General features: G+C 34.7%; 1 protein-coding gene across 13 annotated transcripts in view; it reads right to left on the reverse strand.

Moving 5' to 3' along the window:
• Positions 1 to 2764: 2764 nt before the first annotated feature.
• NCKAP1 (NCK associated protein 1) overlaps positions 2765 to 26009 on the reverse strand; it is a 102002-nt gene continuing 78757 nt past the window's right edge. For all 13 annotated transcript variants that reach the window (XM_072752112.1, XM_072752117.1, XM_072752118.1 and 10 more), the window contains 8 exons: positions 20080 to 20173; positions 12937 to 13019; positions 12460 to 12540; positions 7769 to 7862; positions 5684 to 5800; positions 4938 to 5047; positions 4505 to 4594; positions 2765 to 3698 (listed from right to left, as the gene is read on the reverse strand). In XM_072752112.1, the coding sequence (XP_072608213.1) occupies positions 3582 to 3698; positions 4505 to 4594; positions 4938 to 5047; positions 5684 to 5800; positions 7769 to 7862; positions 12460 to 12540; positions 12937 to 13019; positions 20080 to 20173 (786 nt within the window). In that variant the 3' untranslated portion in view covers positions 2765 to 3581. The remainder of the gene's footprint in view (positions 3699 to 4504; positions 4595 to 4937; positions 5048 to 5683; positions 5801 to 7768; positions 7863 to 12459; positions 12541 to 12936; positions 13020 to 20079; positions 20174 to 26009) is intronic.

Genomic DNA, 26009 nt, shown 5'->3' on the forward strand with positions numbered 1-26009 from the left:
TTTTTAAATTGGACATCTTATTATTCTCTAACAGGTGTGTGTGTGTGTGTGTGTGTATACACCCTTTTTATATGAATGCCATTCTTTTTTTTTTTTTTTAATTTATTTATTTATGATAGTCACAGAGAGAGAGAGAGAGGCAGAGACACAGGCAGAGGGAGAAGCAGGCTCCATGCACCGGGAGCCTGATGTGGGATTCGATCCCAGGTCTCCAGGATCGAGCCCTGGGCCAAAGGCAGGCGCCAAACCGCTGCGCCACCCAGGGATCCCTGAATGCCATTCTTAACTTGGACTTGGAAATAAATGTCCTATACTTCTAAAACTCAATTAAAATTCAGTTATCAAAGTAGCTGCATCCTAACATTAATTACTATGCACTACTAGATTTTAACAGTCATATGACTACACTCAATATTGGGAGCTATATTCAACCCTAACTATTGTACTAAAAAATGTTTACATATGCAAATAAGTGTTCAATTAGTATTTTAAAACAACAGCTTTTCAACACTCCACTTAAAACAGTGAAAATGAGAAATCCATTTAAGAAATAAAAATAACCAATTAACACAAAAAAAGATATTCCATCTCCCTAATGAATAAAGATATGTGAATTAAAACACAACATGTGTTTCACTTTTTGAAGAGGCAAAGATGCATTGGCAGTTAATAGAGGAAATTATATTCACATAACTGAAAAGGTAAAATTGATACAATCTTACTGGAAGGAACCTAATATCATGTTTCGAAGTTTAAAATGTGTACATCTTTCCACTAAGCAATCTCACTTGTGAGAAATTATCCTAAGGAGATAACAGGCCAAGTTCACCAAGATATAGATACAAGATATTTAAAATGAAAAACCAAGAAATCGCCTGAATGTTCACCCAAGTGAAGTTACTAAATTAGTCATGGCATATATCATATATGGAAGCGTTAAAAAAAAATCAAAGACTTTTTTTGACTCTTGAGTGAAATATGCAGAGTACTATGCAGAGGGCTAGCATATGTGGCATGATTGCATGATTGTATGGAAAACAATAAAAACAGTCATGTTGTGGTTTAAGTTTAGAATAAGAAATAGTAAGACAAAAAAAAAGTAAAAAAAAAAAGCAGTAAAACAAAATGTTAGAAATAGTACTGTCAATTTATTTTATTTTATTTTATTTTTTTAGTACTGTCAATTTAATTTTACCTTTTAACTTTCTAAGTTATCTTTGCCTTTTTTTTTTTTTTTTTGATAGAAAGATTGCCTGTAAGAATAATCAGACACTATACCAGTTAGGCAGTTTGGGTATATGAGGAAAAAAGAGGGGCAAGAAAAACTTCACGTCACTAGGAAGGGGCGATCTTTTCTTGGGTCTGCGCAGGGGTAAATAATGGCGTGCGTACATCTTAGGTCCCTACATTTACCAATATAAGTGCACATATTCAAATGCCCACTTTACCTCTCAGGATATCATTACCAACAGTTACTACCACTCTAGGATGCTAGGATTTCAAAACAAACATTTATTCTTAATTTCAACTGTTCATTGACTTATCAGGCTATCTCAAATCTAAAACTATTCCATTAAAAAATTCTTTCCCAGGGACGCCCGGGGGGCTCAGCAGTTGAGCATCTGCCTTCGGCTCAGGGCGTGACCCCGGGTTCCCCAGATCGAGTCCCCCTTCGGTCTCCCTGCAGGGAGCCTGCTTCTCCCTCTGCCTGAGTCTCTGCCTCTCTATATGTGTCTCTCATGAAAAATAAAATCTTAAAAAAAAAAAATTCTCCCCCCCCCCCCTTTTTTAAAAGATGTATTTATTTTGAGAGAGACAGAACATGACTATATGAGCAGGGGGAGGGGCAGAGGGAGAGGGAGAAAGTCTCAAGAAGACTCCCTGCTGCTGAGCATGGAGCAGGACTCGGGGCTTGATCCCAGGACCCGAGATCATGACGTGAGGCAAAATCAAGAGTTGGATGCTTAGATGACTGAGCCACCCAGCACCCCAGAAAATTCCTTTTCTTTTCAAAAATCCTCACTGAACTATTGAAAATTTTCAACAGAGAGTGCGGACTATTCCCCGCTTGAAATATAGATTGGAAGGATCACACACAAAATAGCAACACGATAATCTTGTGGCACCTCAATTTCATTCTACTCTCTTACCTGAACAAAGAATAATAATATATAACTGAGTTCATAGTAGCTTCCTTTTCTCTTAACGTGCTACTAGTGTATATTTAAGAAGCTGTGAGCAAAAGTTCTATTTGATATCCAGATACAAAGCTGTTGAGAAATAGTCTTTATAATGCCAATCAAAGAGCAAAACATCTGGTTAGTTTTTAAACAAAATTAGCTGCTCTACCCTCGGCCAACCACTAAGCAATAGGTCTTTCCCATTCATTACTGACTGATGTAGTAGCTCTCAGCAACACTTTACTGTTCCATAATCAATCATTTTATTCCCATTCTTTCAAATAACTCTGTCCATTTGGTCACATGAAACTGCAAGCTGATGGCACATGAATATCCTTTTAGTTCTTAATTCTTAAAAAAATGTCATATGATTTTATTTTCTGATTTTATTTATTCAAAAAAATTTTTTTCCAGTGGGATGTTTTTCAAAATATTTAAGCAGATTTTTCTGACAGCTGACTTGGTATCAAATGCTACAGTTAGACATTTCTAAACTAAAAGCTTATTTTAAACTAAATTGAAACTAAAACTTTCATATTTTTAATAAATTTCTAGAGATCTAAAATTAAAGAAATAATTCAAAATGTGATACAGTCTAGTGTTTATTTTATGTTATGGCAGGTACACTTGAATTTCAAAAATTTAAAACATATAAAAAGTGGTTAGGGACTAACATTTGTATCAACAGTTGATAAATGTCTAAGATTATTTATTATACAGCAGGGTACAATGGTAGTGCTATTGCCAGTAGGGCACCAGGGAAGTTAGTCTAAAAATCATCACCAGGCTTTATACAAGCAACAACATGTGCTGCCGTTTTAGAATTTCTGGACATAGCCTGCTTCTAACGCTAAGCAGTCCTTAAACATTTTTAATGTTATACAGTGTTACAGTATTTAGTTTGGCAAATGTTTCAAAATAAAGTAGAAATGTATTCATAACATCACAGAAATACACATCCAGTTTTGTTTTCAATGCGGACCATAGGTACAGATCAGAACTCTTCCCTATATGAAATAATTTACACACAGATGAATGCTATAATATCACTATCTAAAATAATCACTAAATACAATTCTTTTTCAGAAATAAACAAGCAAAGGGTTTTTTTGTTCATTTTCAAATATCAAAAACATAGAGATAAATGTATGTTTTCCAAACAATGATATTCTAAAATTATAGGAATAATTTTAGTGAATTCAGTGAATGTGAAACCTAAATCAACCAAGTATACTGTAATACAACCATATTAAATGAAACCAATGATCAGAAAACACAACCATATGAAAGAAATTTATAACCACAAAACTGTTTTTCAGGCCTTAAGGTAAAATTGTTCCACAGTTTACAGGTAAAACCAGACCAACAAAAATGCGTGCTTGTCTTCAATAAGTAGGTATTTTATGCAGAAGATGTAACACTTTGCTTGTAGACAGCATGGTATGCATTTCTCAGCAAGACGTAAGGAAAACAAGATTCCAAAAGATCCATGGTCAGGAATGGGGATTCCTGCACAATCTGAAAAGTGGCAATAATGCATCACAGATTTGGGAATTATTTATAGCAGCAACATTGACTCACAGCCAGTATTACAGTGTTACTAGAAACAGAAAATTACTTTCCTTTTAACTTTAAAACATGAAGTCTAAGTGTGCCACTGTTTTGCTATCAAAATGTTTAAAATCATCACTTTTCAATTAAGTCTATTAATCACAGGAACAGACTGAGTACTTTCATTTGCCCTCAACAGTACACTAGACCTTTAAGAGAATATAAACATATTTTTTGAGAATATAAACATATTTAAAATATGGTCCATAGCATCAAGTGTAACTGGGTTCTCAAGTCTAAGCTAGGAGGCCAGATCACACATAAGACCAACTGTATGTAACTAAGTGGAAAGCTAGAGGAGTTCAAAAGGGATGAAAGATTAACGTGGGGCAGAGTCATCAGGAAAGTCTATCCAGAAAAAGACGGGAGTGATGATCACAGAACAGATAGAGATCTCCGCAGGAAAAGGAAATTACTGTGAGAAAAGAGGCACGGTGTAGAAACAAGCAGAGCTGGTTCAAACAGTGAAGAATACCTTAGAATACCTTATAGATAATGCTACTCATCTTTGTTTTCTGACCTGATTATCATATGGTAAAGCACAAGCACGTCAGTCTTTCCAGCAATATTTAGAAAGTGTGTGGCTTGAGTCAACTACTCAGAGGGGATCAAAAGGAATTTCAGCTCATGTTGTTATTTAATTAACTAAATGCCAAGAAAGACTATCAGACTGGAACTGTTTTCTTGTTAATAAAACATAAAATGAGACTTACCATATCTAGCAGTAAATACACAGATTCTCTGTTTCTCGTTGTTGTTTTATCTGTCTCCTGGCCAATTTTCAGTAGACTGGAAGATGCCAGCTTAGAAGGATACAGACAATTTAAGGAAGTTTTAATGAAATGTTCACAAGTTACTTGTTTATTTTCAGTATGTTTCAACTTACAATATATTTCAATCATTCAGTGGCTATCTGTAAGATAATGGGCAAAATTCTAGGCAGTCCAAATACCAGCTTAGAAAAAAAGGTCATATTGCAGAGCTCTAGAAATGAGAGACAGCTAAGGGAAAAATGGTAACTGGCTCCTTTATTTGGTTCTCCTTTCAGGGGGGAAAAAACGGAGACTGTATTCTGCTTTATTTGATAGTTATCATTTTAATTTTCCTTATAAAACATCAAGAGTTCTGCTATTTGAGTATACCTACCGCCAGAAATTCCTTAAGACGGTCTTCAATGCTTCCTTTGTGAATTGTAAACAAAGCTGCGGCAATCTGGTTGATGGCTTTGGCCAAGCAATGTATGTTGTTGCAGTGCCCTGAGAAAGTTCATATAGGGTTTGTGGTTTCTGTGTGACTCCGATATTTCAAATAATACATAAATGGCAAGTCTTTAATAACTTCACAATATAAAAAACTTCACAATATAAAAAATATTTATATAAATAGTGACATTATTAAAGAGCTAGGACATAGCCTGCCTTGCTCTCCTTTCATTTTCATGTGGACTAGTGCTTTTAAAAATACTATAGTAGAAAAGCAACAAGTGATGATGTCTCTATTAAAAAAAAAAATTCCTAAAAGAAATCATGTATCATTTTTATCTTGCCTTAGAAACTTAAAAAAAAGAAGCTCTTAGCTGCTGTAGAAACATTTTGTCATTCAATCTTTAAAATAATCTTAAGAGTTGGATACTCCTTCACCATCCCCTGCCACACACATTCAGGCACCCAAAAGCTCACCCATACATATTTCATTTATCAGGAAACTAGGGCTGAGAAAAAGAAAAATCTATTTTCTCTTTCTAAAGAAAAAACTATTTATGGTTATCAAGCTAGTAAGTGGCTACTAAATTAACCCGCATTCTATTATATACAAACATTAATTACTTGAAAACTACCTATTATATCAAAAGTTACTTCTTCATTGCCAAAACAGTTTTAAAGCACTATTACCTTCTATAGCAGGGCTATACTGAGACATCACGTTACTTGCCAGTGTCGGCAAGGAAACTGCCACAAAGACCATAAGGAGGCAGGCAATTTTATATTCTTCTTCTGGACTTATGTTTTCTAAGGGAGAAAATTAAAAATAAAACCAAGGTATTTCTTCAATATTAGTTAAGAGTTATCAATCTAAACCAGAAAATGCAAAATTTAATTTTTGTATAAAGTATATTACTGAGCTTCTACAGAACTAATCACAACTTTGCTGTAAGAAATATAGAAGTAACATATATTATTATTGTCTATTATTAACTATCCAAGAATATTTCAAGGACCTCTAAAAACCCAATAAGACAAAAAGACAGAGATGATAGGACAAAAAAGTACGATTAGGATAAGTGGAATCCTAAAATTTCCTAACTGAAAACTGATAAATTATTATTTCATAAGATAATTCTGTGTACTACAGTTTAGAAAATTATCTCATAAATTACTCTGTAAAATCTTCCCAAAAAATCCTTAAATAAATGTAATTTAAAAATTACTATTTAAAAGACATAAAATGTGGAAAGTGGACTGGATTTCCAACCTCTCCATTCTAAAAGACAGAAGGAACCAGTCATAAATGAAAATAACTAGCACTGCTCTAAGTCCTTGAAGACATAATCCTTTCTAAAATATTTACTATAATGTGTACTAGAACTCTAGGTCACACCTCGGCACTTGAATTTGGTGCCTGGAAAATTCTAGTTACTCTACTATTCACCCTACCACGCATATATAAGAATTGAACATAAGTGCCAGAATAGGTCTTAAAAATTTGGCTATGAAAAATAGAGCTGTAGCCAAACGAGTAATAATGGCAACTGCTCATGTGACCATAATTAACATATTGCACGAATGATGAAACAAAAACTAGTGTTAAATAAAAAAAGAACTGATGAGCCCAGCCAAACATGCTGAGTACAACGGGATAGGGAAGGGCATTTTAGTATCAGAAACAGATAAAATGTTACCTACTTTGGAGACAAATTTAGAAATATCTAGAGCATTCTGGGTTCTATATTTCGAAGACCTGGTTTTAAAATCTTTTTTTAAAAAAGATTTTATTTATTCTTTTATTCATAGAGACACAGAGGGAGAGAGAGAGGCAGAGACACAGGCAGAGGGAGAAGCAGGCTCCACGCAGGGAGCTCGACGTGGGACTCGATCCAGGGTCTCCAGGATCACGCCCCAGGCTGCAGGCAGCGCCAAACTGCTGCGCCACCAGGGCTACCCGGTTTTAAAATCTTTTAAATGTTTAATATAACACAATGATGCACTGACTGGTAAATAGCTCTAGCCCAGTGAAAACAGGACGCCCTGTTTTCCAGGTATCAATTTTGCTACCTAATGGTCCATCTCCATGAGTACGCAAATGCTGTTATGTTACTCTCTCACCTGAAAAAAATCCTTCTCTTGATTTTATTCCTGCCTCTGGCTACTGTAATTTCATTTCTTTGTTCCCTTTTATAGTAAAACTCTTTGATAGAGTTATTTTATACTTATTTCCAATTCCTTTTCTCGTGTTCTGTCTTAAGACCTCTCTAATCAGCCTTTTGCTCTGAAAACTCCACTGCAACTGCTCTTGGCAGCATTACCCATTAACTCTACATAGTTGATCATTCTCTCTCCACTTTGCTGGAAGCTCCTCTTTCCTAGTTTTTTTTCTCCTTCATCCATCCTTCTTTCTCAGTTTCTTTTCTGGTAATTACTCCTTTTCTTCCTGAGTTCTTGAAGTTGAAAGTATCCTCAGGCTCAGACCCTGATCCCTCTTACTTCTGAATTTATGCTAACTAACCTTAGAAATTCCATCTAGTCTTATGGCTTAAGTATCATCTGTATGATGACTATGCTAAAACATAAGTTCCAGAAAACAGGGATTTTTGTCTCTTCTACATTGCTATATTCCAACTACAAAAAAAAAAAAAAAAAAAAAAAAAGCAAATATGACATTAAGTGGGCATTTGAATAGTGCCACAACCTGCATACCTGTATCTGTATTGCCCTGATAATTTTAACTAAGACTGATATGTATTTACTAATGCATTTTACCTGATTTTTGTGAGGAGAGAGCTACCACCAAGGCAGGATCAATCTCGCAAGGTAATCCAGCAGCTGATGATAACTCATACACATTCATTGCAACCTGATGAAATATATAAGAATTATAGAGTAAGAAATATTTTAGCAAATTTCTAAGAAATCTCACTTTACTAAGAAAAGATATACTGTTTAAATTAGAATCTACCTATAAGAACACTAGAGAATTTCAAAACGTGGCTGAAATAGGAACCACAGCACACCCAGCCTACAATGAAAAACTGAGTTATTACTTCATGACGTACTGCTTATTTGAACTTCCTATTGTCATACTAAAGAAAGTTTGTATACTCTCTGTGGCAAATACCAACAAAATCATCCTAACATTATTTTTCTTGGAAGCATGGATGTAAAATATCAAGCCAAAAGAGATGAATAAATGAACAAAAGTGAATCAAAATCACTGAACTTTTATTTACATTCATACTTATTAAATGAGAAATTGGGGTGGTTCAATGCCTCATCATAAATTACTTATCCTAATAAGATTTTTTTTTTCAAGCTCTATGCCCACCATGGGACCTGAACTCACAACCCAGAGATCAAGAGTTTCATGTTCAACCAACTAAGCCATCCATGTGCTCCACAACAGATTTTTAAGGAGTAATGATTTAAAACCTGATAAAGGAATTTCTAATGACTAAAGTAATTCTTTTTGGTTCTCACATATGGATTTCAAGTATTTACAATACTCTGTTCAATACTTCAGTTAAAAACCACCTACACGGTTGGTTACCTCTGATACTACTAGAAGAAAAACCCTCAGGATAAAATATGAAGTAAAACTGTGTATCTTAAAATGAATGGAAATTGTCATGGAATAAGTTTCAAAAAAACATTTGGGGGGGTAGGTGGCTCAGTGGGTAAAGCATCTTGATTCCAGCTCACGTCATGATCTCAGGGTGGTGAGATGGAGCCCCTGCATTACGCTCTACACTCAGCAGATGAGTCTGCTTGAGATGCTCTTCCTCTCCCTCTCCCTCTCCCCACTGTGCATGCAAGCTCAGTCTCCTTTTCTCAAATAAATCTTTTTTTTTTTTTAAAAAAGGAAAAACATTTTTTTTTGGTGATTCATTACTCACTCCACATACAAAAATTAACTCAAAATGATCATAAACCTAAACATAAGAACTAAAATTATAAAATCCTTATAAGAAAATATAGACATAAATCTTTATGACTTGGGTTAGGCAATGGTTTCTTAGGGCACCACAAAGAAGAGGCAACCAAAGAAAAAATAGACAAACTGGACTTCACCAAAACCAACAACTTTTGTGCCACAGAGGACATTATTAAGAAAATGAAAAAAACATCCACAGTACAACAGAAATTTGCAAATCATGTATCTGTTAATAGACTTGTATCCAGAATATATAATGAACTCTTACATCTCAAAATTAAAACAGCAAAAAATCCAAGTGAAAAAAACAAGCGAAGGACATGAAAATATTCAATATTCATCGTTTCAGGAAAATGTGTAACAAAACAATGAGATACCATGTCATACATACTAGCATGGCTATAAGTAAGACAAACAGCAACAAATATTGACAAGATATGGAGAAAATGAAACCTTCACACATTGTTGCTTGAAATGCAAAATGGTACAACTACTTCAGAAACAATCCAGCAGTTTCTCAAAAGGTTACACATAGAGTTTCCATGTGACCTGGCAATCCAACTTCTGGCATATACCCAAGAAAAAGGAAAGCATATGTTCACACAATAACTTGTATATGGATATCCACAGTAGCATTATTTATAAGAGCCAAAAAGTGAAAACCACCCAAATGTCCATCAACTGATGAAAGGAAAAAGAAAATGTGGTATATCCATATAATGGACCACTATTTGGTAATAAAAAATGAAGTACTGATACATGCTACAAGATGAATAAAACTTGAAAGCATTATGCTAAGTAAAAGAAACTAGCACCAAATGCCTACATATCATATGATTTATATTAAGTGTCAAGAATAGGCAAACTTGGGATGCCTGGGTGGCTTGGTGTGTTAACCACCTGACTCTTAATTTCAGATCAGGTCATCCTCTCCTGGGTCATGGGGTCAAGCCCTGTGTAGGGCTTTGTGCTCAGTGGGGAGCTGGCTTGAGGATGCCCTTCTGCAATCCCTTCCCCTATGCACACATGCAGGTGTATTCTCTCTCTCTCTAAAATAAATAAACAAATCTTAAAAAAAAAAAAAAAGAGCAAACTTATAGATATAGAAGGCAGGTTAGTAGTTAACTAGGGTTGGGGACTAGGAAGATTTCTGGAATGACTGCTAATGGGCACAGGCTTCCTACCAGGAGATGAAAATGCTCTAAAACTGGCTGCAATGACTGCTGCACCACTCTGCGAATATACTTAGATCTGCTGAATTGTATACTATAAATGAGTAAATTTTAAGATATCTGAGTTATATTTTAATAAAGCTATTAAAAAGTATATATTTGGAGAACTGGTGGTTGCTAGAGGGGAAGGGAACTGGACAAACAGATGAAGAGAATTAAGAGGTAACAAACTTCCAGATATAAAATAAGTAACTTGAATGAAAAGTACAGCATAGGGAATAAGTCAACAACGTAGCAACCTTGTATGGTGCCAGATGGCAGCTACACTTACCATGGTGAGCATTTCATTATGTGTATAAATGTGGAGTCACTATGTTGTACATCTGAAACTAGTGTAATATTTTATGGCAACTATATTTCAATTAAAAATAAATTAAAAAATATATGAGTTTTCAAAAAATATTAAGTTCTGTTGAAAGTTTGCTAAAAACTGAACATAATTATGTTGGGTGCTGAGAGAGCTGGATGGTTGCTTAGAATATTAATTAGTATTCTCATAATTCACACACCTGTGTATTTTTTTAAATATTTTATTTATTTATTCATGAGAGACTCAGAGAGAGAGAGAGAGAGAGAGAGAGAGAGAGAGAGGCAGAGACACAGGCAGAGGGAGAAGCAGGCTCCATGCAAGGAGCCCAATGTGGGACTTGATCCTGAAACTCCAGGATCACAATATGGGCAGAAGGCAGGCGCTAAATCAGTGAGCCACCCAGGGATCCCCACACTGGTGTATTTCAAGGAATGATTCTTCTTTCATGTTTTCTTAACTTTTTTTCCCTACAGTGTTTCCATTTAATCACTTTGTACTAATCATAATGGTTTTCAATCATACAATCATAAGACAATCATTGATCTCTAACGATCACACTAGTACTGTGTACACTAAGCATCGTGAGACACACAAAAATAAAGGAAAAAAGGTCTTCAAAACGTTCACAATCTAGCATAAATTGAGGAGAAAAAACACAATTATAATACAAGGCAGAACATATGTAACTCCACAATGGATAAACAAAAAGTTTTCTGATAATAATAATAAAAAAGAAATCCTTTACTGCCTGGGGATCAACGACTATTTCTTAGAAGAGAGCAACTGAATCTGGCCTCAAAAGAAATGCAGGATTTCCAAAGGCAGAAAATAGAAAAAGGGCAAGATTTTCAGGTAAAATAATTAAAGGATGAAACAGACAGATGTGAGATTGCACCCAGGAAGAACTAGTTACCTCACAGGATACATATGAAGAGAAGCATAGAGTAAGAAAGGGAGGAGCATGGGAGAATGAAGAGAAGCACAGTGTAAGAAAGGGAGGAGTATGGGAGAAGGATGGAATAAGCCATGGAAGATAAGCCTCAGGAAGTGAGTGGCATCAATCTGAGAAGCCCGGAGTGTCAAACAAGAGAGTTTAAACAACTTTTTTCAGACGGTGTGCTTTAAAACATGTGAAACAAAATAATTTCTCCAAGACACATGAAAGTTTAGAAAACATACAGATGAGATCACTTACTGGATGTGTAACCACTGGTTAATTATTGCTGGGGTTAGATAAGGAGTTGGATTTCATGATCAAAAAAATTTCAAAACAAACAAAAATTGTAAACTCATATATGGCTACTAATATGCTATATTTATAAAAACAGGATATGAAAATTTTAAAAAATCATACCCTATAATTGACATCCTTTTACAAGACTTTTTAATATCAATTTATAAAAAACTGATTTAATTTTAATTAAACAAAACAACTCTTATTTCACGGGCTTGTCAAATTATTCTGCGTAAGGCCATGTATAGACAGCTATCAGCAAAAGGGATAAAAATCAATACGGTCAACCGTATTTGGAGGAGTCAACCCATTTTACATTGCTATAGGTAATCAAGGAAGATGAACTTTCAAAATGCCTATGTAGTAGCACTTTGGTGCTGAGCTCTCAAAGATGTATTTTGTTTTTTCTTTTCTTCTCACTTTTTATTTTTTAAGATTTTATGTATTTATTCATGAGAGACACATAGAGGCAGAAACAAAGGCAGAGGGAGAAGCAGGCTCCCTGCAGGGAGCCTGATGTGGGACTCGATCCCAGAACCCTGGGATCGCACCCTGAGTCAAAGGCAGACATTCAACTGCTGAGCCACCCAGGCGTCCCTCAAAGATATACTTTCAAAGGCAAGCATGCTAACTGATCACTCTAAAATAGACACTTTACAGTAGTTTAGAATTTATTAAGTTTTATTGCATGTGTAACTCAAATATTTCATTTTAAACCCTGTAGAATTGGAACAGAAGGTTTATTACCTTCATATCAGTTTCCCTTGGAATGTGATCCTTGAAATCTTCAATTGAACTTACAAGAAAAGGAATGTGGTAAGATAAGACCTAGGCAGGACAACAAATAAAAATGCAGTTACTTTTAATTGTGAACCCCAAATTTATCAAATATTACCATTCAATTACTTCTAGTTTTCATAACTTTTTAAAAACATTTTCACATGATTTTCTAAAGTATTAAGAAGAGTAATGCCAAACTGAATACAGCCAAAATGGGAAATGCTTCAATGAAGAGTAAAGTTGAAAAAGTAGTGCAATATCCAGACAAGCTATACCCTCCCACCCCAATTTCAAAACCAAAATTAAAAATGTTTAAATAACTCTAATTTCTATATATTTGATTTTATATAACTATGTAAACTAGAATTTTAAGTAACTTTTAATTCCTGGGAAATTAAAAGGGATTATTTGACTATAGGATGTGTACTTATAATGGTTTCTTACATCTCTAAGTGCTTCTTGTGCCAACGATCGGAAGGATAAAATCACACCAATTATTGTCATCCTCTTCAAGACACTGTCGACAGCTAAATTGGAAGAAAGGAGAGGAGAAGAGTATGAATTTGATTCTTTCTTAACTAGGAGAAAACTCTTAGTCATAAAATTCCCATGATAAAAGGTACAAGAGCAATTTGATTACAACATTAAAGAGGCAAAGGTACCAAAAGATGATATTAAAAGGAAATTACAGTTCACATCAAGTACACACTATTCTTTAAAATGGTTTAGATGGTTCACCAGAATCTGGAAATAATCACATAAGCAGCCACTTGTATAATCCTCTCAGAAATGGCAGAAGTAGGGGGAAGGAGAGAGCGAGCCTAGGGGAGAAACAGGAAGCTGCCAGAATGGAAAGGAGCTAAGTCCTCAAATGGTCCCAGAACTTGGAGACGCTAAATTCTTAAACTGTTGAGGAGGTCTGGAGAGTCAAGAAACAAAAAAATGACTACTGAAATCACAAGCAGTTTTGGTAAGACCAGGTTGCTGACGACTACGAATGGATTTGATCATTTAACATTTTGGTTAGAAAGCATTACTTTGAAAATTATTACTATATATTCAATATTAAAACTTAGTTAACAAAATCAAGGGAGATTAGAATGGGAAGGATCAATACCTTCATATTTTAAAAAGCCAACATTTATGGAATTACTCCAAATATACAAGGCATCATACTGTGTAATAAGAACACAAATATAAACAGAATAATGATCTAGCGCCATGTAGGAAAGGAAAAGGGCAAATATAAGGAAGAAACCATTGAGAAGATGCAAGAGTAAAGTAACCTTGTATGTGACTTTAAATAAAAACTTAAAATGAAAAAAAAAAAGAATAATGATCTAGACTATAAGTAACAGTCTAAATGGACTGTCAAGAAAACTAAGAAAATATGACCCTATTTATAGGAGACAAAAAGATTAACAGCTGACCCTTGAATAACACGGGTTTGAATTGTGTAGGTCCACTTACACACGGATTTTTTTCTTTAAATATAGTGCTGTAAATGTACTTTCTCTTCCTTATGATTTTCTTAATAACATTATTCTCTTATTTTATTGTAAGAAGGCAGTATATAATACATATAATATATAAGATATGTTAACTATTTTATCAGCAAGGCTTCCAGTAAACAGTGGTACTAGTAGTTAAGTTTTGGAGGAGTCAAAAATTATATGCAGATTTTTGACTGCACAGGGAGTCAGCGACCCTACCCATATGTATATATGGTAGGGTGTATATATATATACACACACACACACACACACACACACACACACACACACAACTTGTTTATATATAACAAATTTCTAGAAAGATGTACAGAAAAGCCTTAACCATAGTTACCTATGAGAAATAGGAATGGAGAGAATTGTTATGACTTTCTACCTCCTGCGTGGTTTGCTTTAAACTGTGACCATAGCGTCTTTTATTAAAACATACTAACAGCCAAAAACAAAACAAAACAAAACAAAACAAAAAAAACAACAACAAAAAAAACATGCTAGCAGCGACAATATAAGCCAAAATGTGATGAGAATTAAAACAGTGGTGTTCACAAAATGAAGTAAGGCACAAATATGTTATACATTCCACGAGCAGTTATCAGTTAAATCAATCTTTTCATCTTTCTGTAGCACTCAGTAGAGTGCCTGAGACTCAGAAAACTACAAGATGTTTAATGAAATGGTTATTCAAAAAATGAGACTAGAAAATTGTTACCATCAAGAAAAAGAGAGAAGAAAGAAGGGTGAAAGGAAGTAATTATCTGAGAAAATGTCATCCAAGTTGGTCATAAAGGAGGAGTAAGAAGACAAAAGCATTCCAGGCCAGGAAACAAAATAAAAGGGGATCTAGAAAAAGGAATGGCAAAGAATAAGGTGAATAATCAGAAAATAAGTAGTGGGGTAGAATCATATATTTTCCAAGGGATGATACCCAGAATTCAATCAATTAATTTTGCCAGAACTATATCTTACGACCTCCTCTTGAATATACACAGTAATAATGACATATTAAAAGTTCTGAGAAACTTCATGGTAAGAAATGTTGTTTAACTGATCATTGATGGACTATTCGCTATACCTTTTTAAGCACTGGCATCTCCTTTTATCCCCCATAATTTCCATTAACATCCTGCTCTGGTGTGAATGTTTATGTCCCTACAAAATTTATATATTAAAAACTTAAGCCCCCAAAGCTGATGGTACTAGAAGGTGGGGCCTTTGAAGTGCACTCAAGCCAGGAGGGTGAAGTCTCATGAATTTGATTACTGCCTTATAGAAGCTTCAGAGAGAACCCAATCCCTTTCAGTCACATGAAAATAAAATGATGAGTCTGTGACCCCGAAATGGGCCCTCACCAACCATGCCAGCACCATGATCTCGGACTTCCAGCCTCCAGAAATATGAGAAATAAATTTCTGTTGTTTATAAATTACCCAATCTGTGATATTTTGTTGTAGCAGCCCAAACAGACTAAGGCACATACATGCCAAGGAACTAACACTGAGCACAGGCTATGTTTGGATCTCAGGCCAGGCAGGCAAAAAGTAGTGGGGGGAAAAGAGGTTATCTAAATAATGGCTTCTGAATAACATGCTAAGGATTTTTAGACTATCCTCCAAGCAAAGAGGAGGTAGTTCAGGGTTTTTAAATATAAGGACTAATATGAAAAGAAATCTTCATCAATATGACTCTAAATGTGGGAGATGGGCTAGAGAGGGAAGACTGGACACGTTAGGAAACCAAGACTGGAGTTCACAAAATAATGACAAAACCTTAAATGAGAACCATGGGAATAAAAGGAATAGATTTAGGCATCATATTTAAGATGTGGGATCTGCAGCAGGAGTTACAGGCTCAAACATCTACAGTAGGTAACATAAAATAGTGAAGTAGACTAAGCAAAAGAACAGTGAGGGGGGGAAACTGAAGAAAAACATTTCTAAAGGGGGCAACTGCTACTTAGCTCCAGTCCATCACTGCCATATGGGGAAATACTGCCTAGAATTTGGGGGGAGGGGACCCAGAAGTTTGGATGTTTATGCAAAATCTTCCATTTTTAAAATAATGATCAAAAAATGTTTTTAAATTTAATGCAGCATAGAGTCAAAATTTTTTTCTCTTTGGGCCAAATGTGATCCATCAATTTGCAAACTCTGATCTGGAACATACAGCTACTCATAGATATGGAATGTGATTATAGGAAAAGTCAAGATAGCAGAACCCAAGTTTCCCTGTGAGAATCACTGGGTGAATGGCATGGGAGGTAATAAAATGGTCAGTAATAGAAGAATATCAGGCTTTTTCTCCTCACCCATTCATACCTCCAATGAGGGGAATATCCTTCCTATTCCAGAGATATTGCATAGTATCTGTGGGTCATATAGCTGTAGATAATCTAACAATGTTTCTCAAACTTCAATGAAAATCAGAATTACTTGCTGGGCCACAGCAAACTGATTTAGTAAGTCTGGGGTGGAAATAATTTACATTCTTAACAAACTTCTACATGCTATGCCTGCTTGTTGCTTGTGGTCCATAGACCACACACACCCTGACCAAACCAGCCCTCGGTATTAAATTCCTGGAGCTCCATATATAGAGTCAAGGATGGGGATGAATATTTTAAAGATACGCTGATGAATACGACTGGATACATTTTCCCAATAGGATTATTAAAACAATGGCTTAAAAAGGTAAAATTACTGGAAAATGAAGAGAATAAAATTTCAATCAAAAGGAGGAAAAAAGAAATCTTATTCAAGTAGAGTAAGAGGAAAGAGGCCCAGATTTTGCAAATGGGTAGTCACTAATGACCTCTTCCAGAAAAGTTTCAGAGAGTAGCCACATTATACTCAAAGCAGAAGACCAGGAAAACAAAACAGTGAATACAAGCTAGTCAAGAATTAAGCAATATGAATAACACTAGAATGAATAAAAGGTAGGCTTAACAACAGACTTTAACAAGTGTTATTTTACAAGCAGTATCTGGCTTCCATGGAGCAGGAGACTTTTCTGGGATCAGGAAAATTGTTTGGAATGACAAACGTAGCAAAAAGTCAAAGATCTGATAGCAGAGGAGAATGCCATTAAAATCACTGAATTTTAAAGTCCAGAATGGATAAGGAAGTAAAGCCAGGAAGAAGCTGATTAGAAAACTAGGGAGACATCCAAGTTTCAAGGAGATAGAACAAAAGATTTAGTAGGAGTGAAGAAGTGGGAAAGCTGGAAGACAGGACTATGATCTGAGAGTAAAGCTTCAAATTCAAGATCTTACCAGTGCAATAATTTCAGGTGATAACATTCAAAGTACTGCTAAAGTAGCGTTGGTGGTATAGTGGTGAGCATAGCTGCCTTCCAAAGTACTGCTAAAGTAAAGGTCTCTGGAAGCAACTTGTAGGTTTGTAGATGGTGGCAACATCAGGGCAAAAGTGAATGAAATGGATTTTAAAAAGGAAGAATAACTACAGGAAAACTAGAAAATGAAGGTCTCTAGTAAGGGGAGTCAATAAAGCGAGCCCTAGGAGACACACTGTGAGAAAACAGAAAGAAATAGAGACAGTATTAAATTTGCTCAAGTCACATGGCTAAAAAGCCCAAAAACTGAAAATTATTTTGAGATTACCTCCCAATTCACAGCTACTTTTTAAAAAAGATTTATTTATTTGAGAGAGAGACAGAGAGAGAGAGAGAGAGAGAGCAAGCCTGCATGCAAGAGTGAGCACAAAGGACAGAAGAAAAGGGAGAGAGATTCTCAAGCAGACTCCATGCTGAGCCTGAGGCCCCACGACTCTGAGTTCATGACCTGCACCAAAATCAAGAGTCACACGCTTGACTGACTGCACCATCCAGCTGCCCCAATTAGGGTCACTTTTAATAAATTATATGGCTTTTTAAGGGTATTAAAAAGAATATGGTTGTTGACTATGGAAATCCAACTGCTACAAAAGTGTATCAACTTCTGGATATAAGGTGAAGGAAGCACAAAGATAACAAAGATAGGAATCCGAGACAACAGAGTATTTTAGAAAATATTTCAACTGAAAGAACAGCTTTCTCTAGTCCCAAGTAAGCCATTCTTGAGCAGCTTTTCTTTTTCCAAATTACAAAAAAGAATTAATAAATTCTACTTATAGGCAAATTTAATATACACGGGTCATTCAGACTCAGCAATTCAGATTTTGATTTTGGACAATTCCATAAACCATGACTCACCACTACCATATCCAGAATTCAAGTAAACAGAATCTACATAAAGGATTATGGATTTTATTTTGAAAATTTACAAACTGAAAAAAAAAATTTACAAACTGTCTGGAATTTTAACAAACTCCATTTTGTTTCAATTCCACAAACAGGAGAGTTAACGTAACAGTAAACAGGCAATGAACAGTACAGTGGATTCCATGCTTCTCACCAGATGATACAGTGAAAACGTTATTTACTAGTAAGAAGTTAGGTAATTAGGCTGCTTGGGTGGGTCAACTGACTATTAAAAAATGGGAGAAACATGAAAAATATAAGAATAAAGAAAACGAGCCTGGAAAATATAAGTATATAGTACAATAATGAACCAAAGAGATCAGTCAGAAATTTAAAAAATAACCTCCTATTAAGTATTCATACTCTACCTCCCTTAAATACTACCAAGTCAGTATTTTCATTTTTATCATTAATTTCATTTCTTAAAGTCCCATATGGTAAACCTGACCTTCCTTCCCTCTTTTGGTAGATAGCTCTAGGAAAAAAATTTTAACATATGTAGGTTTGTGTCACCACCACTGCCTCCGTGGGGAACAGTTCCAACAACGTAAAAAACTCCCTCATTGCCTTCCCAGTTCTGGCAACTGAGCTGTTCTACAAGGTCACCTATCATGTAGTTTAATTTTATATGAATTTTTATTAAAGAAGTTTATATTTTTGAAGGTAGGCATAAGATAGCCTAATAAAATGATTCTCTAAAACTTTATACATTTATAAAATTTGATAAAGCTACGTAACAGTTAAAAGAAAATTATCAAAGGCGAAGTATTGAGTAAAATACATACATGGCTATAATTTTTTCAGGATTATTTTTTATTTGGGAGAATAAACTCTTTGGTTTTCTCAAACACAAAGAATACTTTATTTGGTATTTCATTAATTTTTTAATGTTGGAAAGGTTTTTAAATGAATCAATAAAAGTATGACTTTAGAATGATTTTTAATTATACGTCAAGTTCCAGGACCAAAGCAAATGAAAATGAAATTAATTCAAAAGCATCTAAAATAGTTACCTGGCTAAATATAGTTTGATAAATATTTAAGATTCACTGTTATTCCACAATGAATCTTATTTCTTCTCCTACAAAGAACCAATGTCAAGAAGATAATAAAAACAATTTTTTTTAGTTGTAGGGCTCAGGTTTTCATCCAATGGATACTAGATAGCAATGAAAAGGAACAGATTACTGATTCACTTCACATAGCCGGTGAATCTCCAAAACACACTAAGTGAAAAAAGGCAAATACAAGAGTATATGCTGTGTGATTCCATTTAGGTGAAGTTCTAAAACAGGTAAATTTAATCCACAGTCATAGAAATCAGATCACTTTTCGTCTGGGTTTGGAGGATGGCCAGAAACTGGCTATGAAGGGACGTGAGGGAACTTCTGAGGCAATGCAGGTGCTCTATGTCTTGCGATGATGGTTACACAGATATATGCTTCTGTCAATATTCATCAAAGCGTTCACTTACATGCATAATTTCATCGTATGCAAACTAAACCACCATAAAGTTGATTTTTAGAAAGTTATAGACTCAAAAGTTAATTCTCCTTTAGTCTAAATTGATATAGACTTACTTGGATTAAATGACTTTATAAACTAGTAATATTCATCAAGTATTTCATACATGGTACTAAGAGTATAGTAAAATAAATGTGAAATACGTAAGCCATAGACTTAAAATACTGTTTCACTGCAAATATTTTCTGCTCTCTTCATAAGCTAAGGAGTACTTATATTTACGTTTTAGCAAAAGCTAAATAAATACTGAGTGTCAAGGTCTTCTTAATGCTTATAGAAAGTTTCAAGAGTTACCCACATGATAATCTTTTAAAGAGTGCGGCCATCTGGTCTGGTTTGTCAAAGCTGGTCCTCATTTGTGTTAGCACATCAACATTCTCCACCACAAGTTTCTAAAAAAAAAGAAAAGAAAGAAAGAAAGAAAAAAAAATAAAGATCCTAGGTTAGGCATAGACCACCTTGTGTTAATAAGAGCATGCTTGGAAATCATAATCCAGTAAAGTAGGAAATACAATTCATGAAATCCGGATGTTCTATGCTATATACTTTTGTTGGTGGTTTAATTAAAGAATCTTAAAATTATTTACATAGGATTAATGTTTTTCTTCAGTTTGCAAATTCAAGAAGGGAGGATGGTTCAGGAAAAAGCAATAAAGATATGCAGTAGGATAAAGGATTACCTAATGCTTAAACACAGAACAGCATCAATAATAAAAAACAGACACTGAAGTGGATACAGAGAGCAATAAATTCCAACCAAAATAAGAAGAACTTGCTAAAGTTAAAGCTAGCCAAAGATAGCCTACAGTTCATCACTGGATGCATACAATCAGAGGGAGAATAACTTTTGGGGTATATACCACTTCATGGGGATTATAATAGAACAAGGTTTCCCACACAAATTATAAAAATGAAAGTGTTAACTATCTACCTTCTCTTTCAGAGACCACTGAGAAAAAGAAGAGAAGAAGAGATAAAAATAACGGAGAGGAAGAGTAAAGGATAGTTACTCAAAGAAAAGTATAACTCATTAAAGAATGTTTTTCTTAAAAGGTACTTTGGAAAAGTAATTCAGTTTAAAAATTAAAATTAAAACAAATATAATTAATTTGATTCTGGCAGAGATAATGCCTATATATGTATGTGGAGAGCCTCGATGTAGTATTTAAATATCCAGGGAGGAAGCCTACGTATATTTCAAAATACATACAAATCCAAGCTTCATCCTTAGATATTTCAATTTAGCAAATCTGGTTGCAAAGATTTAACAGCAAATGTACTGTTAAAGTGCCAAAAGGGTTTTGTTACAAGCCAAAGGATGATGGTAACTGACTTAAGGGAGCATGAAAACCTATTCAGAAAATTTATAAAAATCATTTTCCTATACTTTTTTTTTCATTTTCCTATACTAGTATGAATTTTGTTTAGGTTACTTGATATTACAGGCATACCTCAGAGATATTGCAGATTTGGTTCCAGACCACTGTATTAAAGCAAATACTGCAGTAAAGCAAGTCAAAGGAATTTTTTGGTTTCCCAGTACATAAAAAAAAAAGTTATGTTGACACTACACCATAGTCCATGAAGTGTGTAACAGCATTATGTCTAAAACCAATGTATATACCTTAATTAGAAAATACTTCATTGCTAAAAATGCTAACCATCATTTGAGCTTTCAGCAAATCATAAATCACTGATCACTAGAACAAATATAATGAAAAAGCACAAAATACTGGAAGAATTACCAAAATGTGCCAAAGACATGAGCAAATACTGCTGGAGAAATGGTGCCGATATACTTGTTCGACACAGGGTTGGCCACAAACCTGTAACTTGTAAAACTACAGTATATGTAAAGTGCAAGGAAACAAGGTGTTCCTGTATTCACATTATTTGTCTTCATGCTCCCAAAGAGATACACATTTCCAGTCATATCTGTTTGCTAAACTCAACTTCTACAGTCTCTGATTATACTATCTGCTCCTCCTGGGGCCAATTCAAAATCTGTTCCATGCTAAACCTTGATTCAGTCAATACACACTCAAATATATGCTCAACCCTGACAGTGGTCCTGCACCTTGAACATGATACCACATGTATCACTGAATCAGACACCACTGAATTTTAAATGCACCATTATCTTATATGGCATTAAGGAAAAAAAAGTTTGTTTTTTTTTACCAATTAAATTGATAGTGTTTCCAATCAAGTGACTTTAAGATACCTATAATTTCAGAAACATAAATATATATTAACTATGTTTTAGAATCAATAAATTGTAGTGTATATTTAATGGTAAAGCTACTGTAATCACCTTTTAGCTCTGTACCAGACCAATTTACAAACAATCCCATTTACCTGATCTACACAAAAGAGGTGTTATTCCAGTTTTACAACTGAGGAAACTAAATGAAGGCTTAGAGAAATGAGGTAACTAGTCCAAAGTTATAGAGATATTAAAACAGTGAGTTTTGGAATTTGAATTCAGATATTTCTGATTTAAAAATCCATGCTCTTAATCCCTAAAGAAATGGTTCCCAATTTTTAGTGTATGAACAATCTGGAGGACTTATTAATTAGAACACACATTGCTGGGTTCTGGTCCCACAGATTTTGATTTAGCAAGTCTGAGGCAGAACCAAAAGTTGTGCATTGTTAAGTTCTGAGGTAAGGCTGCTGCCACTGATCTGAGGATCATACTTTACAAATAATTACCCTAAAGTATTTGTTTGTACATTATTCCTTAAAAAAAGTTAATGATGTCTCCACTTAAAAAATAGTTTACATATTAAAAAAAATTTTTTTTCCTCCCTCAACTGCATCCTGAAACAGAACTCTAAATATTTTAGGCCATTGATTAGTATCACTGGCAAATGGACCATAAGCTGGAAGTAATACTAATGAATACAAATCAAGTGAAATATATCAACAGTACTAAAAATAAATTTGGTTTTCAGTTAATAAGAAAGTGTTAAATTCTTGGCATAACTCATATTTAAATTTTCTACTTCATTTGAAAAAAAAAAAGTCTTCTATGAAGAACTAGAAGAACTGATCTGTAAAATGCCAAAAAACGATTCTTTTGGCAGGATTAGAAGGAGACATTGACTCAATGGGCACACCACCAAATGAAACACCTCAAGAATTTTAGTAGGAAAGAAGACTGGCTGTTTTCTTCTCCAAAGAGCAATGAACACATTTTACCATGAATATGCATGATATGCATGCACAGTGTTGACTATGTCTGACACATGATTTATTCACAATCATTAAATATAAAGAAGTTCTCCTTTTTTCTGACACACAAACTTACTCTTTGAAACAATGAAGGTCATCTTTAAGATAAAAGAAAATATGTGACCACATATTTAGTTGATGTCAAGTTAGATTAAACATGAAAAATAAAAACAGAAAAATAAAAGCTAAGAAGTTATAGAAATTATCTTAAAAGTATTATAATTCCCTCCATAACATTTTATATACCAATTTCATCATTTATTTATTTTTAGAAATCTCTACACCCAATGTGGGGCTCAGACTCACAACTCTGAGATCAAGAGCTGCATGCTCTTTCAAATAAACCAACCAGATGTCCCTTTATATACTAATTTCAAAAAGATAAAAATGCGGGGCATCTGGCTGGCTCAGTCAGTATAGTATGAGGCTCAAGCTCAGTGTTTGAGTTCAAACCCCATATATGGTATGGAACCTACTTTTTAAAAAAAAAAAGGATAAAATGCTATTAGAGGCATCCTCATGTTCTAATGTGAAGAGTGTGAGTTACAATCTCTTCAGAGGGATACTTGGCAATATTAGAAAATATTTAGACATCCCTATCTTTTGATCCATTTTCAGAAATTTCTCCTATGCTCACATTATGTTTATAAACTATGCGGAAGTGCTGGTTAAATGTCTAGTGTTTTACACACGTCTAAAACTCTTCTTCCAGAAATTCACTAAAGTGAAAGGAAAAGAATAAAAAAGAATAAATCTACAATAAATAAGAAAACATTACAGGAAACAAGATCAAATGAGAAAGTCAACAAACTTCTAGAAGATGGAAACTGGACCAAAGAATAAGTAGAGGGGAGAAATGTGACCCAGCAAATTCCTGCAGGGGAGATATAGTAGAGAAGGCAAGCTGATACATGCCTTTAGGACCCACGTAGGGTGTAGAAGTTGTAGGCAGTGGCATAGAAAGACTGGAAGATGTAAACAAGATAGTTATTACATGTCTAAATGGGAGGTTGTCACACACCTCTCACCATCTTAAGAAGTGATGCCATTTACGACAACTCTAAAATCAGGAGCAAAAGTCGACAGGAGGAAGAGAAGGGGCAGAAAATGACCTGAGACAGCCAGACAGATGTATGGAAACTCCTACCTCCACATTCCAATGATCTCCAACAGACTTCTACTCTCTAGGTGGAGGTTACTGTTTTTGAAAAAGGACTGTAGGAATCATTTGAAACTATGATGAAGATACCTTCCTCCAAAGAGTATTTGTTAGCTTTTGTCAAGCACTTTGAGGCACTACTAATCTAGGACCACCTTAATCCAAGTTTTAGACTACAGGTTCCTTGGTCAAAAAAAGCAACACCATAAGGGCTGGAGATCCTGGGCAGGGGCAAATCATTTCCAGTTCATGATTACCCTGCAGATACAACCCTTTGGGGGTATATGTGTAAAGAAGGTTGAGAGGAATTTAAGCAGATTTTCCACTCTCCACTTTAGCAGGCTTTTTTACTACAGAATCCACCAGTACACAGGCCACAAAACCTACGTATTACTCTTACAAATATTGCTTCTAGATAAGCAAATGTCCTCAGGTCAAGGGTAGCTTCCAGTGCTAGCCTCATGTCTCTGAGTTCCCACATTCTCCTAATTTTGGCCTATACCTTTTTAGCTTCTTTAAAAGAAGAATCTTTCTTTATATCTCTCTCCAACTTTTTAAGTTGTCTTTAGGAGAAAAGATGGTCTAAATAGCCTAGCCTATCAATACTTGAAGCAAATATCTGTAAGCTATTTTGTTTCTGTGTTTTCATAAATTAGGTCCTTCTAAGGAAAGTAACTTTATACATTTAAAAATGTAAAACAAGTAGAATCATCACTGAGAGACTGAGTACTTTCAAAGATTTATCTCAATGGGACAGAATAGTATACAACACATTGAACTTGTCTATGTGATACACCAATGTATTATGATAAGATTTCTTATGTTATAAAATACAAGAATATACATGGAAGTATGCCTCAGCATACAGAGGCTAAGAAAACAAAGTCATAAATAACATCTTCTCCAGTTCTTAATAATATACAAGTAGTTGAATCCAGATAAAACTGGATTACATCTTGGGGTTGTTAAAAGGGATTTGTAAGAAAATGGCTGTAAAGCACTGTGCAATTCCAGAAAATTGAATCATTAGGACTAGCTTTGTTTTGAAGAAACTTAAATGGTAAAGGCACAATGCTAGAAATGTAAAGCTTTCATATTTATGGCTGCCTACGTGAAGGAGCCTTTTGAAAATATTTAAATCAGGATTTACTACTTCAGAAGTAAAAAGGTAAAAACAGCAAGTCCCTAAATACCAAAATATAATCATGGTTTTTAAAAAGTCTTCCTGGGGGATCCCTGGGTGGCGCAGCAGTTTGGCGCCTGCCTTTGGCCCAGGGCGCGATCCTGGAGACCCGGGATCGAGTCCCACATCGGGCTCCCGGTGCATGGAGCCTGCTTCTCCCTCTGCCTGTGTCTCTGCCTCTCTCTCTCTCTGTGACTATCACAAATTAAAAAAAAAAAAAAATTAAAAAAAAAAAAGTCTTCCTGTAACTACAACTTCTTGTCATTAATAAAATATGCAAGTTTCTATGAAGATAAAATGAAAACTCAAGTAAGAAAAATCACATGGATTTCCCAAATGCTAAAATCTATGAAAAACTACATGCCAACAAATTGAACAACCTGGAAGAAATGAATAAACTCTTAGAAACCTATAAACTACCAAAACTGAAACAGGAATAGGAAACTTGAACATACTGATAACCTACAAAGAAACTGTATCAGTAATAAAAAATCTCCCAACAAATGAAAAGTCAAGGGCCAAACGGCTTCACAGGCGAATTCTACCAAATATTTAAAGAAGAGTTAATAGCTATTCTTCTCAAACTATTCCAAAAAACAGACAAGGAAGGAAAACTTCCAAACTCATTCTACAAGGCCAGCATTACTCT

Source organism: Vulpes vulpes, chromosome 3 (assembly GCF_048418805.1).
Source record: "Vulpes vulpes isolate BD-2025 chromosome 3, VulVul3, whole genome shotgun sequence".
Lineage (NCBI taxonomy): Eukaryota > Metazoa > Chordata > Mammalia > Carnivora > Canidae > Vulpes > Vulpes vulpes.